Here is an 18691-nt window from a genome sequence, read left to right on the forward strand (position 1 = left end):
TCTTGTATTATTTGCAGATGATATTATCATGTTCTCAACCACAGCTGGTGACTTGCAAAAGCAAATTGATGCCTTAGAAAATTACTGTGATAAATTGAAACTTACTGTTTATAGAGTCAAACCAAAATTATTGTATTCAAAATGAAAAATGGTCCATTAAAGGTGAAAGTCTGAATGTGACTACACACTATAAATATTTGGGTGTTTATTCAGTAACAGTCTAAATTGGTCTATTCATTCAAGAGAAGCATCAGCTCAGGCTAAAAAGGTTTTATTTGGCATGCTAAAGTAAATACATATCCTTGGTGATATAAGTTACAAGTCATTTTTTAAGATCTTTGATGTTAAAATTAACACAATCTTACTTTACAGTGCTGAAATATGGGGATTAAAACAATTTAATGACATCGAAAAGGTCCACTTATTTGCGTGTAAAAGATTTCTCGGTGTAAAATCCAACCCATCTAGCCAATGGTTTATGGAGAATGTGGTAGATTTCCTCTGTTCATATATTCACAGCTGAGAGTCATAAAGTACTGGCTGAAACTCCTTAAAATGAATTCATCTAAGAAATGTTACAATATGATGATGTTATACGATACGAATGGAACGACTAATTGGGTAACTTATGTGAAAAAATTGTTATTCATTTGTGGATTTGGAAATGTTTGGTATGATCAATTTGTACCATCTGAAAGCGTATTTACCCATTCTTTTCCGCAGAGGTTACAAGATATTTATCTGCAATCGTGGTCATTTTCGTTGACATTATCGAATAAATGTTTATATTATAGAATGTTGAAAACTCATATACACACTGAACAGTATCTGTTTTATGTAAATATAAAGAAATACCGCAATTCATTAGCAAGATGTCGATGTTCATCCCATGATTTATGCATCGAGGGTGGGAGATATAAAAAACTCCAATATTATGTAAAATGTGTAGTAGGCAAGATAAAGTGGATGAATATCTCTTTTTACTTGTATGTCCATTGTACTCCACTGTGAGAGAACAAATATTTTCCTTTGTATTACTTTAACGATCCAAATATTGTGAAATTCCGACAATTGTTAAACAGTCTAGATAAATTAATAATGCAAAACTTAGCCATGTACATATTCCACGCACTGTTATATAAACCAAATCTGTAAATAATAGTTCAAATTGTGTGCAACATCTCATGTCACATGTACTATAGGCCTGGGGCCTCTTAAGTACTTGATTAAAGATTGATTGAATTTTGTAAAAAGGAATTTGTATACATATGTAATTTATTATCTCGGTAAGATACTGTTCGCTCACAGTCGAAAAAGTGTACATTTATCGATGCAAGATGCAAAGTGATTAATGTTTGCTTTTTGTTTAGTAAAATAAACTTTTGGACATTTGTTTTGTAACCAGTTGTCTATTTACAATTAGTGTTACACTATATTTTATACTGCATCAGTTCAGATTAGACCCAGTGCCGCCGCGTCTTATGTAGTTCATATTTCCAATAGTCGTGAGACGAAGTCCCCATCAAGATATGAATCTCCTTCAATGAACCCATTCCTGTTTCTGCATATTGCTCTCGCCCACCAGAATGACGTATTGCCCTCACCCACAATTATATAAGAATTGCCCTTACCCACAAGGATGGCGTAAGTCAGGAAGAGCCATCGCATGTCTGTGATGAACGCACTACAGGCGAACCCGACCAGCTCGAAGACGCCTCCCAAGATCACACATGTTCGACAGCTGAACATGTTGATCGCCAAACTGGCCACGGGCCCTGGAACATGTATACAACATAATATCATAGAAGGGTGATTATTAATTTATTTTCAGGCCAAATTAAATAAGTATGTGAATTAGGGTTCAATGCCGAAATCGGGAGAATTGTGTCAATAAGGACGGACTTCACATAATCGAGACAGGACCATGAAACCAATGGTCGATAACATAAGCATCGTTCCGGGGTGTTGGTGTACAACGGCTTGCACTCGGCCATGTCACAGAACCTCATTACCCGAGCTACGGCTCTCACGGCTCTTACGACTCTTACAGCTCTCACGGCTCTCACGGCTCTCACGGCTCTTACGGCTCTTACGACTCTTACGGCTCTCACGGCTCTTACGACTCTTACAGCTCTCACGGCTCTCACGGCTCTCACGGCTCTTACGGCTCTTACGACTCTTACGGCTCTCACGGCTCTTACGACTCTTACGACTCTTACGGCTCTTACGGCTCTTACGACTCTTACAGCTCTTACGACTTTTACGGCTCTTACGGCTCTCACGGCTCTTACGACTTTTACGGCTCTTACGACTCTTACGACTCTTACGGCTCTTACGACTCTTACGGCTCTTACGACTCTTACGGCTCTTACGACTCTTACGGCTCTTACGACTTTTACGGCTCTTACGACTCTTACGGCTCTTACGACTCTTACGGCTCTCACGGCTCTTACGGCTCTTACGACTCTCACGACTCCAATGGCTTTTACGGCTCTTACGGCTCTTACGGCTCCTACGGCTCTTACGACTCTTACGACTCTTACGACTCTTACGGGCTCTTACGGCTCTTACAGCCAAACGGGACCAGTTAATCTCAAGACATTTCATTTCAAGTCATTTGTGACAAGAAATATATATGTTATTCGTTTCTTCGAGAGGTACTTTTCGTTTTGAAAATTACTTCTCAAACAAATGAACAAGATGTATGTTTCTAGTATAGAACCATTGCTGGCTTCTTGAACTTCGTGAAAACGCCAAATACAAGACACAGGGGGCCAGATTCACAAAGCGATCTTAGCTCTACGACTATCGTTAGTCCTTTTTTTTAAAGTATTGGAGTTACGATTGTCTTAGCATCAATGCGGTTCTGAAAAGTGGTGCCGTCAGGGGTCATTGGTCAATCATGAGAAATGTAATGGTTACGAGAGGTCAAGGATTAAAGGTGCAATCATCAATGTCTCGCCAAGAATCAATCGTCACGATGGCTCAGAGGTACAGATGCTCGAATAACATCTTGGTCAAACCACAATCTCACACATATGCATAATGTTCTGTGGGATGTTTCCCCCATCGGTAGCACTTGTAGTAAGTTAGTGTGTACGTCACATGTGTAGATCTGTCAGCAGCAATCCTAATATAGTCGCAAAACCTTTAGTTCCATGCTTGCATTTTTTTGGATATTTTGTCAACCATCATTTAAGAGAATCTGACTTTTTTCCTTTACTGCCAGACAAACGCCAACAAAACGCGATAGATTGTACACTAGGCGTTCAGCGTGCAACGGAAGAAACCATTTTCATTGAAAGGGGACTGCGGAGGTGTGCGCGTGAAGTTCATGCTTTACGTGTACTGGGCAATGCGCCTTGACCACTGACCCTCTACCCCTAGATGTGTTTATCGACTGAACGGATTAGCACATCACGAGTCTTCTTAAGTTCGTTTAACCTCAATGAGGAACACCTGACTGGTCACCTGTTAGAGCGAACATGCTGGCGAAGAGGGACCCCAGCCACGCCGTGACGGTCACGTCCTCGTTGTAGTGTTCCAGCAGCGCGACGTGCACGACGCCGGCGCAATACGACACCGTGCCCCCCAGCAGCAGGGCGAAGAAGGACGACACCATCACCACCCACTTCCACCACTGGGGACTGTGTACAGTGGTTGCCATGGCAACACACCAATGACCTGGTCAGTGGTCTGAAATATTAAACATAAAAGGAAGACAATGTAGAAGAAATGTAAATTCTGTCATTTTTTATCAATCAACATGTTATTTCGACGAGTGGCCTGATTAAATGGATATTGCTATGATTGGAGCAACGTTGTAGGTCACGAGAGGAGCTCAACACTTTACAATAAAAGCAACCAAAACATTTCCATACCAAGGACGATTCCGACTCGATACTGTAAGCATCACCATCAAATTATTATGATTCCAAGTGTTCGCGAAAAGATGGGAGTATGCTGCCTCATCGGTACCCTTCACAAAAACATGTAAAGTCAAGTCAAAATGGGAAATTGCACCGGGCATATTGTTTGTCACTGACGTGTCAAATTTGGAACTGTCCTCCACGAGACTTACAGAAAACTGCCTGAAAGCTTTAATGATGCATTGAAAGCTGTAATACCAGGATCAAACAGTTTCTGAGCAAGGATACTAAGACGCTGTTATTAATAATTGTACCAACTACAGGCCATTTACTTTCACGTCATGTTCAGCCAAGACATTTTATTTACTTAGAGATAATGATATTTTGTCAATATTACAGTCAGGTTTAATAGCTGGAGATTCCATGTAATGTCAACTCACGTACTTATACAATGAGATAGTTACTGCTTTAGGTAATGGTACGGAAGTAAGGTCAGTGTTCTGTGAGGTAAGTAAGGAATTAGATAAGGTATGGCTCAAGGGATTATCATCAAAATTTAAAGCAGTGGGCATCAATTGAATTTTATTGAAATGGTTAAAAAACTACTTGTCCAATCGATCACAGAGAGGAGTAATTAATGGTCAGGAATCCAACGTAAAACATTTAGCAGCCGGTGTACCTCAGGGATCTGTTTTGGGTCCCTTGTATTTGTTTTATTTATATAAATGACATTGTTGATAATACACGACTGATTGCTGATGACACGTCGCTGTGTAGTATTCGAAGATCCCCTGACTACAAGCAGCATACTTTATGGTGATCTCCACAGAATCGTATAATGGACTGATAAATGGCAAGTTAATCCAGAGAAGACAGACTATTCAGTTTTAACGCAAGCGTCTACCTTGTCATAGAGACGCGTGTATCCTTGAAAGGGGGATTATTCATGAGCTAGGATCTCATAAGCATGAAGGAGTCGCATTGGAGGGAGGCGCCCCCTGACGTGAACATATCAGTAATATTGTTAAGAAAGCTAGCCGATGATACATTGCTTGAGGAGTTCTGAATACCGCTTTATACCATGTATTTATCTCTTCTTTTGCCAGTATTAGACTACAACTCCAATATGTTGGAATCACTGCACATCACAGCAGGACTTACTCTGAGGGTAGCTTCATCTTGATGCCTGGAGAACAATATGTGGTGCAACGGGTGGTCAGAGCTATAGCAAATTTTAAAACAAAACTGGTCTACACCCTCCCAAAAAGAATAGAAAAGTAAAAAATCTGTTTATATTATAAACTGATACATAATATTGCTCCAGAATATCTGTGTAATCTCGTTCAGCGTCAGACAGATATTGATAGGCATTACTTATAAAGCAATGGTATGCAGTTACAAGAAATGGTTTGTAAGACTAAGTTTTGCTGTCAGTCATTTCGACCAGCTACGACCCGTCTTGGGAATCTGGTACCTGATGATGCTAAATATTCTTACATGTACGCGGGTTTTAAAAACAATACTGAATAATTCTGAAAATTGTATATACTTTCACTTAAATTACTGTACTCGATATTGTCAAATTGCAGTGATCTCAATACTCATAGATTTGAAAGACATATTTCAAATATTGCAGCATCTCAGTGTGGGTTTTATTTGGAGTCTCCACTTCGCTTCCTTTTCTTGTCCTACTTGTCATGCCATTAGAAGCACGATGTCCTACCACATAACGGGGTATTGATCTGAATACAGCATTGTGTGGTAACAAGAGATGCAAACTACACAATACGTATGTCTGTCCATGATTTTATAGAAAATAGTGGTAGGTTTGTACATTGAGTATAACTATATGTTTAGCTTATACGCATATGCCAGTAGTATTGGTAACATGAGTTACATGTCAAATTAAATGTAATTATGTAACAGGGTGGGCAGTTACATAAGCCAGTTAGGTCTGTTTACCAATCCCTTTCAAGTTAAATTGAATAAAATATGTTTAAACTAAATATGAAATACTTATAATAACAATATGAAATACTTATAATAACAATATGAGGTAGTGATGTAGTAGCAGTGGTCGTCGGTGTCCCCGCACTTCATACACTTTAGGAATTGCCTTTAATGTGATGACATAGATTCCGGTGTCCATACTGTGTAAATCACGTTGCGTGCACATCGTGTTTACGTCAGACTGCTCATCTAACCATTTACACTAAAAACTGTAGACAACAACAACAACAACACTGCTAATTCTATTGTCAGTCAGTCAGTGTGTGTAGGTTTGTGTGCAGGCAGCATCAGCATCAGTCTCTAACACTGTCATTAATGTAGAGTTTATGCAACGTATAGAGACGCATATTCATTACTACAGCCCCTGGCCAAAAGGACTTAACAATTCACCGCATGTAAATGCACATGTACTTTATGTACGCTGTGCTCTGAATTGCACATCCAATTTATCGCGGTATATTTTGCAGATAGCCTATTTCAATATTAAAAACATGTTTGGAGTTTGCATGTGTTTGTGACGGTGCGACCGGAGGCGCAGGATACGCTTACCTTTTCGCGAACACCATCATTATCTGATAAGTTATAAAATCACATGCTCATGGTATGAGCTTATAGCGCCTCAGCAATGGTTTGACTTCTCTAAGGACTTATTGAATTGTAAAGACAAAATGTTACCACCTAACGTCGATACAACAGTATATAATTATATTGATCCTCACATATGTAACAGTTGTTTAGATGTTTCCCTCCCAGAGGAGATGTTGGCTTGTGATATTTCTGATGAAGAAGTGTATTAATGAGTGAACATGGAACAATGCAGCGAGTAAAGGCGGTATTCCTCTTTTTTTTAAATCCTCTGGTGCCATCCAAGTTCCCTATTTGAGAGAACTATTTAAAAAAGTTTTATATTTAGTTATATTTCTAACAGTATGGAACATAGGTGTGCTTGTTCCTTAGCCGAAATCCGGTAACTTGAGTGAACCATCTAACTACAGAGGTATTTCGCTCCGATATCTCGGGTAAACTATTTACCAGCATTTTAGAAATTGGTTTAGGTTATTGTTGGAACTAAATGAATTACCTAGTGAGGAACAGTGCGGGTTTAGACATTTGACCTCGAGATAGGAAAAAAGCTTATATATATGTTCCATACTAAAGGATGTCATGGAAAAATGCATTTAATGTTGAAGTGCATGTATGAGTGAAAACTAACTCGGATAAGACAGGGACGTTTAATACCATATCAGGTGTGCGACAGGGCTGCGTCCTGTATCCACTATTTTCCATTTTCTTTATAAATGTATTTAAGAGAAATGCAGTAATGGGATATGTGTAACTCAAGAAATTAAGGATCTACTTTTACTTTTATTTTGTTACCTGAGAAATACAAGATATTAGGAAGAACCAAGTTCCTATTGTAAATCTGGCTCCTTTGAAAACGAGTTCCATAATCTTTTTATCTGTGACGCCTTTGCTTCCAAAAGAAATATTTGCCACATTTAGAATATACACTCTTCAAAAAACGAAACGCACAGATAGATGTTTAGTAAATTCATAGTACCTAATAAAGTCGATATATTTAAATTAATATCATAGATACAAATATGAAATTTTGGAGCTCGATAGTCACATATCGCCGTAGTTCATTGTTATGTCACATAAGGCCATAAGGTTGCGCTGAACTGAGAATCTCGTGTGATGGCTCCGGGCAGCAATCACGGCTCTGCATCTCCTCGGTACTGACTGAATAAGTGTACGAATTCTGTCTTGCGGAATTCTGCGCCATTCTGCTTGTAACGCGTTGGCTAGTTGTGGGAGTGTCTGCGGCGTGTTCTGACGTTGACGTAAGTGTCGATAGAGTTCATCCCAGAGGTGTTTGATTTGTCGTGAAATCTGGAGATCTCGATTGCCAGGGCAAGTCGTTGATGTTGGCATTATGAAGGTGGTCTACCGTGACACGAGCTGTGTGCGGTGGAGCGTTGTCCTGTTGAAACAGCTCCCTCTGGTGGTCAATGATTGGAAGAAGGTGAGGTTGAAGAATTTGATTCATGTAGCGATTTGCTGGGAAATTTCCCTGAACTACAGATCTCTGTGTGTAGGCTATGGCCCCCCACGCCATGACACTACCGCCACCGAATGTGTCGAATTCACGTACACAATGTAGAGCAAAACGCTTATTTCGACGACGATTAACACGTTGTCTTCCATCTCGCCGGTGAAGAAGACGTCGTGATTCATCGCTAAACCATACTCATCTCCAATTTCTAAAAATCCAAGGCTGTAAGGTATGGCACCAACGCAAGTGTCCCTGTTGATGGATCTGTTGCAAAGCAGGGACGATAACAGATCTTCCGGGTCGGATTCCAGCCTTGCGAAGATGGTTCCTGACAGTCTTGTCCGATATCCTCCTCAAACCAGTGATGCGCCCTGCAGTCTCCGTCGCTGTGGCATTCCGATGACGTAGGTGAAACAGTGGAATATAGCGATCCAGTGCAGGGATGGTAAATTTGGGTTAGCCGGTTCTCGGACGTTCGGCATTGGAATTGAACTGTATGTAACGGTCACAAAGGCGGCAAATGATGCTGTGGTGGACGTTGAAGTGGCGTGCAACAGAAGACTGCGATTCCCCTCTTTGGTAACGTCCTATGGCGATGTTCCTATAGGCAGCGCTGAGTTGACAATTGAATGACAAATTATTGGCTTTAGCTTGCCTTTTTATAGCCACTACTCACGAATGCCATAACTTGCACGTGCATTTTGCTTTACTGTTTTCCTCCATGACAATGCCGTTTCAGTCACTGCAGATCGACAATGGCTGCGTTTTGACGCGCCGTTTGTCGCATATCAGGCAACGAAGATTTTCCAAAAACATATCTCCAATTTATATACCGGATTTTTTGTGTAATCAGGTTCAATGAACTACATACTACCTGTGCGTTTCTTTTTTTAAGAGTGTACATACGTAAATCACCAAGTAATGTAGACTTTACACAACTTAAATGATGTTCATACTATTAAGTCAGTAGCCATCTTTATCAAACACATTTTCGAGATGATTTCAAAAGGGTGGTTAATTTAGCAAATTCCCTGTCAGCCACGTGACTACCAACTTTATTCTGTCCACTGAATTGTACTCTGGGCCGAAATACTGAATACTGCCTGATACAGTCGGAATCGTGCAATCGACTCTGCTTTCGGTGGAGATTTCTTATGAATATGGAAAGGGTTTTGTCGCTTTCATTTATCTCTCACCTTTTTTCTATTGAGTAAAGCAGAACCCCGTTAATCTTGAGTCTTCAGTTTCCAGGATAACTCAGTGTTATTGTGTTCATGAGCGCCACGTGCACCAATAATACCTGCTCCCTTGCACTTGAGTATACGCGGCGTGTGCTGCAGGTAGAGCAGGATCTGCTTACCCCTTTCGTGAACACCTGGTGTCTTCACTGTTTTTCAGGTATCCATTCGTATAATTGTCATTAAACATTTGCCATCAAAGACCTTGGATCTGTGTCAGCGGATAGTCGAGACGCATTGGCGTGTTGGGTTTATGTTATATTATATCATATTATTTTACACCTTACCTGGCTGAGGAAGAAATTTCGGATGATGATGCTTTGGCTTTGATTGAAGAAAACACTGATGCTTTGGCAGGAAGAAATGAGAATTTTAAAGAGAAAATTTGGGTATGGGAAATTGAAAAAGGAAACTTGAGAATTGAATCTGAAAAAGACATTAAGCTAAAACAACTTTCAGAAGGATGTCTCTCCCCGTACCTCAACAGGTGATGGATTGTTTGATCTGTCCAAGCAGAGTAGACTTGTTCCGCTCTTCACTAAACGCCTTGTTTGGAAGTTTTTCTTTCATTTTGAAAAGTTGGCTAACAGTTTGAAATGGCCTCAAAATCAGTGGACGATGTTGTTGCCAAGTGTGATGAGGGGAAAGCTGAGGAATTGATTCTGCCTTACCTTTTGAGATCAGTTCTGATCATCAGGTTATTAGGGCTCAAGTTTTGAAGGCATATGAATTGGTTCCTGAAGCTTACAGCGAAAGTGACCCGTGAAGATCGGGGTAGAATAGGTCTTCAGCAACCCATGCTTGCCGTAAAAGCGACTATGCTTGTCGTAAAAGGCGATTAACGGGATCGGGTGGTCAGGCCCGCTGACTTGGTTGATGCATGTCATCGATCCCCATTGCGTGGATCGATGCTCATGATGCAAATCACTGGATTGTCTGGTCCAGACTCGATTATTTACAGACCACCTTCGTATAGCTGGAATATTGCTAAATGCGTCGTAAAACAACAAACCAAACCAAATACAGAGAAAGTTTAGGTCTGTTAAGAAAAGGGATGGTTCTGATTTTGTTGAGCTTGCAAGGGAGAAGGAAGTTCTGTTTGATAGGTGGTGTACTGGAAAGGAGGAGAATTGTAATTGTGATAGCTTGTGGCAGTTGGTTTGGCCGGAGGATTTTAAGCAGTGTGTGTCCACGGACATTCTGGCATATCTTCATGAGCAGAAAGTGGATCAGTTACACAAGGCTGCAACTCTGGCTGATGACTTTTTGCTAACTCACAGGGTTAGTTTTAAGCAGTCAGGGTTTACAGGCAGGAGTTTGCAGGGTCACACATCAGGACAGGATGGTCCATCCCCTCCTAGATCTAGTTCTAACAAGTCTGGTTCTAAGTTTGTTGACAAAAAGTCAAGTCCTTCTCCAGCTGGTTTTAAACCTACTTCTGGATTTTCGTCAGAGCCTACTTGTAGAAATTGCCTCAAGTCTTAGCTTTTGTAGACCAGTCATCAAAGTCTGTTGTTGTGAGAGAGGAGTACTCACCTTTTTTAGTAAAGGTTTTGTGTCGGCTAAAGGTGACAGTTCCAATGTTAAACCCATTACCGTTTCGAGGTATACTGGTGCCCTTCAAGTTCGGATTTTGGATGGTATTTTGCCACTTTCTGAGGAGTCATCAGCGAACTCTGAGGTTTTGTTGGAGGGTGTATGTGGTTGTACCATTGCACTTCACCATTTTGTGAATGTGAAGACAGATTTGGTGTCTGGGTTGGTCAAGGTGGGGTTTGTTGAAACTCTAGGTGTTTGACTGATCCTGTTGTTTGTCTTGAGCCTAGCACTTCGGAAAATACTATATTTAGATACTGGTGTGATGTGTAAACTTCCGGCATACCGTGGACTGGACAGCTTTCATGTGAGGATCACTCATCATCCATGATTTCCTGCCTAGCCCATACGGAAGCCTGACAACTGTCGCGGCTGGGTGAATATATATTAGTACCACTGTTCATTTAGGTACAGATTTCTAGATTAACATATTTTTTCAATTTTGGGAATCGACACATAACAAACATGACCTGTATGGGGCGTCTAAGGCCCTTCATTTCGCTTTGAAGAATTGTGCCCTAATTAGGCGTGTCTGAAACATGTAGTCGTGGGTTCGAATCCCAGTTGTCCTCCATATGACGCTCGGTTTGTCAGCACCACACCCGTAGTCATGGGTTTCGCGAAAGTGGTAAACGTCTAAGACCCGCATCACTTTAGGTTTTCTCTCTCTCTCTGACTAGGTGTGGTATAACTGGAATACTGTTTAAAGCGGCGTTCAACCCAACTCAGTACTTCATGGGGACCTGCTAAATAAAATGGCACCACTATTTTGCCATTTGCGCGCATTTAAATCTGATTGCGCAGATAAACGGTAAATAAATGTACAGGCGTTATAGGCTGCGTTGTACAGTTGTGATGGAGCACAAAATAAATAATCATACGATTATATGATTGGGCTTAACATTTATAGTTTACACACGAACACATTTAAATGATATCCGCCATCTGCATGGATAAAATATCATTCTATGTGGATGACGGTCTTCCGATGCCACGTGTGACAGGCATACGCGGCCCCGAGGCTCGCAGGAACTCACTAAACACTGTTACATTCAGAGAAAGCTGGGACCTCTAGGGGATCGGTACACTAACAGTAAACATTGATACATTCAGAGACAGCTGGGACCTCTAGGGGATCGGTACACTAACAGTAAACATTGATACATTCAGAGACAGCTGGGACCTCCAGGGGATCGGTACACTAACAGTAAACATTGATACATTCAGAGACAGCTGGGACCTCCAGGGGATCGGGTAAACTAACAGTAAACATTGATACATTCAGAGACAGCTGGGACCTCTAGGGGATCGGGTACACTAACAGTAAACATTGATACATTCAGAGACAGCTGGGACCTCTAGGGGATCGGGTACACTAACAGTAAACATTGATACATTCAGAGACAGCTGGGACCTCTAGGGGATCGGGTACACTAACAGTAAACATTGATACATTCAGAGACAGCTGGGACCTCCAGGGGATCGGGTAAACTAACAGTAAACATTGATACATTCAGAGACAGCTGGGACCTCTAGGGGATCGGGTAAACTAACAGTAAACATTGATACATTCAGAGACAGCTGGGACCTCCAGGGGATCGGTACACTAACAGTAAACATTGATACATTCAGAGACAGCTGGGACCTCTAGGGGATCGGTACACTAACAGTAAACATTAATACATTCAGAGACAGCTGGGACCTCTAGGGGATCGGGTAAACTAACAGTAAACATTGATACATTCAGAGACAGCTGGGACCTCTAGGGGATCGGGTACACTAACAGTAAACATTGATACATTCAGAGACAGCTGGGACCTCTAGGGGATCGGGTACACTAACAGTAAACATTGATACATTCAGAGACAGCTGGGACCTCCAGGGGATCGGGTAAACTAACAGTAAACATTGATACATTCAGAGACAGCTGGGACCTCTAGGGGATCGGGTAAACTAACAGTAAACATTGATACATTCAGAGACAGCTGGGACCTCTAGGGGATCGGTACACTAACAGTAAACATTGATACATTCAGAGACAGCTGGGACCTCTAGGGGATCGGTACACTAACAGTAAACATTGATACATTCAGAGACAGCTGGGACCTCTAGGGGATCGGGTAAACTAACAGTAAACATTGATACATTCAGAGACAGCTGGGACCTCTAGGGGATCGGGTACACTAACAGTAAACATTGATACATTCGGAGACAGCTGGGACCTCTAGGGGATCGGGTACACTTACAGTAAACATTGATACATTCAGAGACAGCTGGGACCTCAAGGGGATCGGGTAAACTAACAGTAAACATTGATACATTCAGAGACAGCTGGGACCTCCAGGGGATCGGGTACACTAACAGTAAACATTGATACATTCAGAGACAGCTGGGACCTCTAGGGGATCGGGTACACTAACAGTAAACCTGTAACAGCACTGCATCATACTCCTTTGGTGAAAACTGCACTGTCAGAAGGTCCCATCACGAGGACCCTCAGTATTTGTATGACGTTGCTGTGGATGTTGACATAAGCATCCTAGTTGTTTGATGAAGCGACTGGAAGGCTGCGCTGATCGTGTGGGTGGAATGTGAATGTGTTATGAATGTTACATGTATACACTCCACATGGACGCTAATACATATATTCATATAAGCTCCTTTTCCTGGTGCCATTTCGTTTGTCAGCTCTATTCTTTGTAAATAATGTCTTATTAGATTTGGCAATTAATAATTATATTAATTTTATTTCCTCATATTTAACACAACATCTATATGTTACACACCATCCTCACAAAAGTATTTTGCTGTAAATAAATGTCACTCTCCCAGTTATTGTTTACGATGAATGCGTTCCCTGAGCTCCAGAAAAAATAATAATAGCAATAACAATAATAATAGCAATATTTTAAAATAATAATAATAATAATAATAATAGCATATGTTGTTGGTGAAATATATCTATGTACAAAATAGTTCACGATGTCCTCGCCTTCCGCTGTGTTAGTTCATTAGAAATTAGATTAAAACATAAAATTAATGCATTACCTCTGATCGTCGTATAGGACGTTATGCCGACAGTGTTCACTGCAGGTGCTGCCGCCTAAATGGCGTTCATGTATTGCCTAAACATGTATCATGTGGCAGCCTCCCACTCCCTCTTCTCAGTTGCATCCCTGCATCCCTGCTTCACTGCTTCACCAGCATCTACATTCGTTCACTGAAGCGCAGTGTTATGTCCACGGCATCACCATATAACGTCTATCGATGTGATCTGAGATAATACCTATTATGTTTGTTGTGTACATATATACATGAACAGATGTCAGAGGAGAAGGGAGGGAGAGGGGGGGAGAGAGAGAGAACTCACGCACCATCCAGCACGTGTATGTTGTATAGAAACCGTCGCCCTCACACACCCTTCTTAACCACACGGTTGTGAAGGGCCGATGTATAGCTTCCTTCCGCTGGCATAATGTAACGGATACCGCCTCGCTCTGCCGTCATTACTTACTCCGAGATGGTACTTGATGGGAATAACATAGGAAGCCTACCTGCCACGGGGGATCCGCTCCTGTTGTCTTGTCCTGAACAGCGACACTGACACGTCTAACGGACTCCGCCACACCTTAGGGGCCGGGATCCTCAGTCTCAACAGCGTGGGACTCACTCAAGCGTACCAAACTGAGGTAAAAACTAGGTCGCTGACTCCACCGTGACGTGTTTCAGGCGAAGCAACAATGGTCGACTTGGAAACTGCACACACCACTGCTGTGTAGTATATATTTTTTATCAACAGCGTAATATGACAACATGTATTCCGTTTTTATTTAACGCTTCAGTTAATTTAGAGAAATAATTGCACCGAGTTGTTAGACAATTATAATCTTCCCCTACATATATACGAGTTGTATAGCGTATAGTCTGTGAACTTTAGTACATAATGTGGTTGATTCAAATGGACACAGATGGCATGCAAATACAATTACTGGTATATTAAATCACGCGATGAAAATGAAACTGAAAACTGAACATTCGAACACAGTTTGTGGCGTCTGTTTATTAGGCCACCAATGACATTGTACGCAAATACAATCGGTACCCGAGGCAACCTGTTTTGTTTTCTCCTGACATCGACACGGTGTGATTATCTTAATACGAATAACCTGTTACCTGTACCCGTACATTTGCCGAATAGAGGAGGGTCTTAGCGCCAAGGTGTTCTTAACTCCAATACCTTAGCATAGACTTACGCCTGTCGTAGCGCTACGGTCGCTTTGTGGAACGGGGCCCTGTGAACTACAGTTTTTTTCCATAAATAACTCGGCTTTTCATTGGTCGACGGTACACTCCCTTCCATACTTTCATCCTTTCAGTCCATCATCCACGTGTTCGTACGGAATGAGAACAAGTTTCCTTGTGTCCTGCGTGTGTCTTGCGTGTCTCCTGCGTATGTCCTGCGTGTCTCCTGCGTGTCTCCTGCGTGTGTCCTGCGTGTGTCCTGCGTGTGTCCTGCGTATGTCCTGCGTGTCTCCTGCGTTTGTCCTGCGTGTGTCCTGCGTGTGCCCTGCGTGTGTCCTGCGTGTCTCCTGCGTGTCTCCTGCGTGTGTCCTGCGTATGTCCTGCGTACGTCCTGCGTGTCTCCTGCGTGTGTCCTGCATGTGTCCTGCATGTGTCCTGCGTATGTCCTGCGTGTCTCCTGCGTATGTCCTGCGTGTCTCCTGCGTGTCTCCTGCGTGTGTCCTGCGTATGTCCTGCGTGTCTCCAGCGTGTCTCCTGCTTGTCTCCTGCATATGCCCTGCGTGTCTCCTGCGTGTCTCCTGCGTGTCTCCTGCGTGTGTCTTGCGTATGTCCTGCGTGTCTCCTGCGTGTCTCCTGCGTGTGTCCTGCGTATGTCCTGCGTGTCTCCAGCGTGTCTCCTGCGCGTGTCCTGCGTATGCCCTGCGCGTGTCCTGCGTTTCTCCTGCGTTTGTCCTGCATGTGTCCTGCGTGTGTCTTGCATGTGTCATGCGTGTCTCCTGCGTGTCTCCTGCGTGTGTCCTGCGAGTCTCCTGCATGTCTCCTGCGTGTGTCCTGCGTGTGTCCTGCGTGTCTCCTGCGTGTGTCTCCAGCGTGTCTCCTGCGTGTGTCCTGCGGGTGTCCTGCGGGTGTCCATGTCCTGCGTGTCTCCTGCGTTTGTCCTGCGTGTGTCCTGCGTGTGCCCTGCGTGTGTCCTGCGTGTGCCCTGCGTGTGTCCTGCGTGTCTCCTGCGTGTCTCCTGCGTGTGTCTCCAGCGTGTCTCCTGCGTGTGTCCTGCGGGTGTCCTGCGGGTGTCCATGTCCTGCGTGTCTCCTGCGTTTGTCCTGCGTGTGTCCTGCGTGTGCCCTGCGTGTGTCCTGCGTGTCTCCTGCGTGTGTCCTGCGTGTCTCCAGCGTGTCTCCTGCGTGTCTCCTGCGTGTGTCCTGCGTGTCTCCTGCGTGTGTCCTGCGTATGTCCTGCGTTTGTCCTGCGTGTCTCCTGCGTGTGTCCTGCATGTGTCCTGCATGTGTCCTGCGTATGTCCTGCGTATGTCCTGCGTGTCTCCAGCGTGTCTCCTGCGTATGTCCTGCGTATGTCCTGCGTGTCTCCAGCGTGTCTCCTGCGTGTGTCCTGCATATGCCCTGTGTCTCCTGCGTGTCTCCTGCGTGTGTCCTGCGTGTGTCCTGCATATGCCCTGTGTCTCCTGCGTGTCTCCTGCGTGTGTCCTGCGTATGTCCTGCGTGTCTCCAGCGTGTCTTCTGCATATGCCCTGCTGGTGTCCTGTGTATGCCCTGCGCGTGTCCTGCGTATGCCCTGCGCGTGTCCTGCGTGTGTCCTGCGTGTCTCCTGCGTGTGTCCTGCGTGTCTCCAGCGTGTCTCCTGCGTGTCTCCTGCGTGTGTCCTGCATGTGTCCTGCATGTGTCCTGCGTATGTCCTGCGTATGTCCTGCGTGTCTCCAGCGTGTCTCCTGCGTATGTCCTGCGTATGTCCTGCGTGTCTCCAGCGTGTCTCCTGCGTGTGTCCTGCATATGCCCTGTGTCTCCTGCGTGTCTCCTGCGTGTGTCCTGCGTGTGTCCTGCATATGCCCTGTGTCTCCTGCGTGTCTCCTGCGTGTGTCCTGCGTATGTCCTGCGTGTCTCCAGCGTGTCTTCTGCATATGCCCTGCTGGTGTCCTGTGTATGCCCTGCGCGTGTCCTGCGTATGCCCTGCGCGTGTCCTGCGTGTGTCCTGCGTGTCTCCTGCGTGTGTCCTGCGTGTCTCCAGCGTGTCTCCTGCGTGTCTCCTGCGTGTGTCCTGCGTGTCTCCTGCGTGTGTCCTGCGTATGTCCTGCGTTTGTCCTGCGTGTCTCCTGCGTGTGTCCTGCATGTGTCCTGCATGTGTCCTGCGTATGTCCTGCGTATGTCCTGCGTGTCTCCAGCGTGTCTCCTGCGTATGTCCTGCGTATGTCCTGCGTGTCTCCAGCGTGTCTCCTGCGTGTGTCCTGCATATGCCCTGTGTCTCCTGCGTGTCTCCTGCGTGTGTCCTGCGTGTGTCCTGCATATGCCCTGTGTCTCCTGCGTGTCTCCTGCGTGTGTCCTGCGTATGTCCTGCGTGTCTCCAGCGTGTCTTCTGCATATGCCCTGCTGGTGTCCTGTGTATGCCCTGCGCGTGTCCTGCGTATGCCCTGCGCGTGTCCTGCGTGTGTCCTGCGTTTGTCCTGCGTGTGTCCTGCGTGTGTCTTGCATGTGTCCCGCGTGTCTCCTGTGTGTCTCCTGCGTGTGTTTCCTGCGCTTGTCCTGCGTGTGCCCTGCGTGTGTCCTGCGTGTGTCCTGTGTGTCTCCTGCGTGTCTCCTGCGTGTGTCCTGCGTCCGTCCTGCGTGTCTCCTGCGTGTGTCCTGTGTATGCTCTGCGTGTGTCCTGCTTGTGTCCTGCCTGTGTCCTGCGTGTGTCCTGCGTGTATCCTGCGTATGTCCTGCGTGTGTCCTGCGTGTCTCCTGCGTGTGTCCTGCGTGTGTCCTGCGTATGTCCTGCGTATGTCCTACGAGTCCGAGTCAGTCTTGCAGTATGGGTCCTGTTTCGTTTTGAAACAATGCCCTTGCTGGTGGTTTTGTCAGAACGGAAGCAAAACTGGCTGCAACACTTGGTCTCTGTACTGCACAGCGTTCAGGTATCCCTGTATAATCACCAAATCAGTCTACTCATCTCTACAAATACCGATCCACACCATGACACCTCCGCCGCCGAATGAATGGACCTCTCGAATACACGCCAGAGCCAAACGTTCCCCTATGCGTCGATAAACTCGTTCTCTGCCTTTATTTCGAAACAAGTTAACCCGACTTTCATCCGTAAACAGCACTCGACGCCAATTTCTCACTTGCCAGCGTCGAACCAGCCTCGCCCATGGAAGTCTCAGGCGTCGATGTTGAGCAGTCAGTACTATTCCTCGGAAAGGACGATGCGCTCAGATTCCAGCAGCACGAAGTCGTCGTAGTACTGTACGTTGGCTAATGGGATGTCCCAACGCTGTTGCTGCAGTCGCCGTCGCTGTTACGAATCTGAATGAGCCCTATCTGACCGTATTCCAGTGGTGTTGTCACTCGGGGTCGTCCGGTTCTGGGCCTGTCCTGTGTCCTCCCTGTCTGTCTGTACCGTTGAATCAGCCTGGCAATGGTGTACAACAAAACCTTCATGTAATTTGGACCTGTGTTGCCCCCATTTCGGCCATACCGATGTCTCTCTCTCTCTCTCTCTCTCTCTCTCTCTCTCTCTCTCTGTCTCTCTCTCTCTCTCTCTCTCTTTTGTGTGTTTTCATCAAAGGTTAAAAAGTTTTATTGGTCTTTACTGAGCTTCCTATATTCTATATCACTGCAAACAATACCCTTAGCCTTTGCTAACAAACGCAACCCGATAAAGGTCAAACGCATTCATTATCTAAGAAGGAT

General features: G+C 44.5%; 2 protein-coding genes across 3 annotated transcripts in view; both read right to left on the reverse strand.

Annotated features, from left to right (window-relative positions):
• The window catches only part of LOC124114437 (monocarboxylate transporter 12-like), a 39677-nt gene that overhangs the window by 20743 nt on the left and 243 nt on the right, over nt 1-18691 (reverse strand). The window contains exons 2-4 of one of the 2 annotated variants that reach the window (XM_046474996.2): nt 14324-14540; nt 3472-3696; nt 1632-1775 (exon numbers count right to left, since the gene is read on the reverse strand). In XM_046474996.2, coding sequence (XP_046330952.2) covers nt 1632-1775; nt 3472-3667 — 340 coding nt within the window. In that variant the 5' untranslated portion in view covers nt 3668-3696; nt 14324-14540. Of the gene's footprint in view, nt 1-1631; nt 1776-3471; nt 6274-14323; nt 14541-18691 lie in introns of those variants that run through there. The other variant, XM_046474997.2, reaches the window with a different exon arrangement.
• LOC124114421 (sarcoplasmic reticulum histidine-rich calcium-binding protein-like) lies at nt 15134-17491 on the reverse strand. The gene has a single exon (XM_046474977.2). It carries the CDS (start codon nt 17489-17491, stop codon nt 15134-15136), a length of 2358 nt encoding a protein of 785 aa, XP_046330933.2.

Source organism: Haliotis rufescens, unplaced genomic scaffold (genome assembly GCF_023055435.1).
Source record: "Haliotis rufescens isolate VD_foot unplaced genomic scaffold, xgHalRufe1.0.p SCAF_61, whole genome shotgun sequence".
Taxonomy (NCBI): domain Eukaryota; kingdom Metazoa; phylum Mollusca; class Gastropoda; order Lepetellida; family Haliotidae; genus Haliotis; species Haliotis rufescens.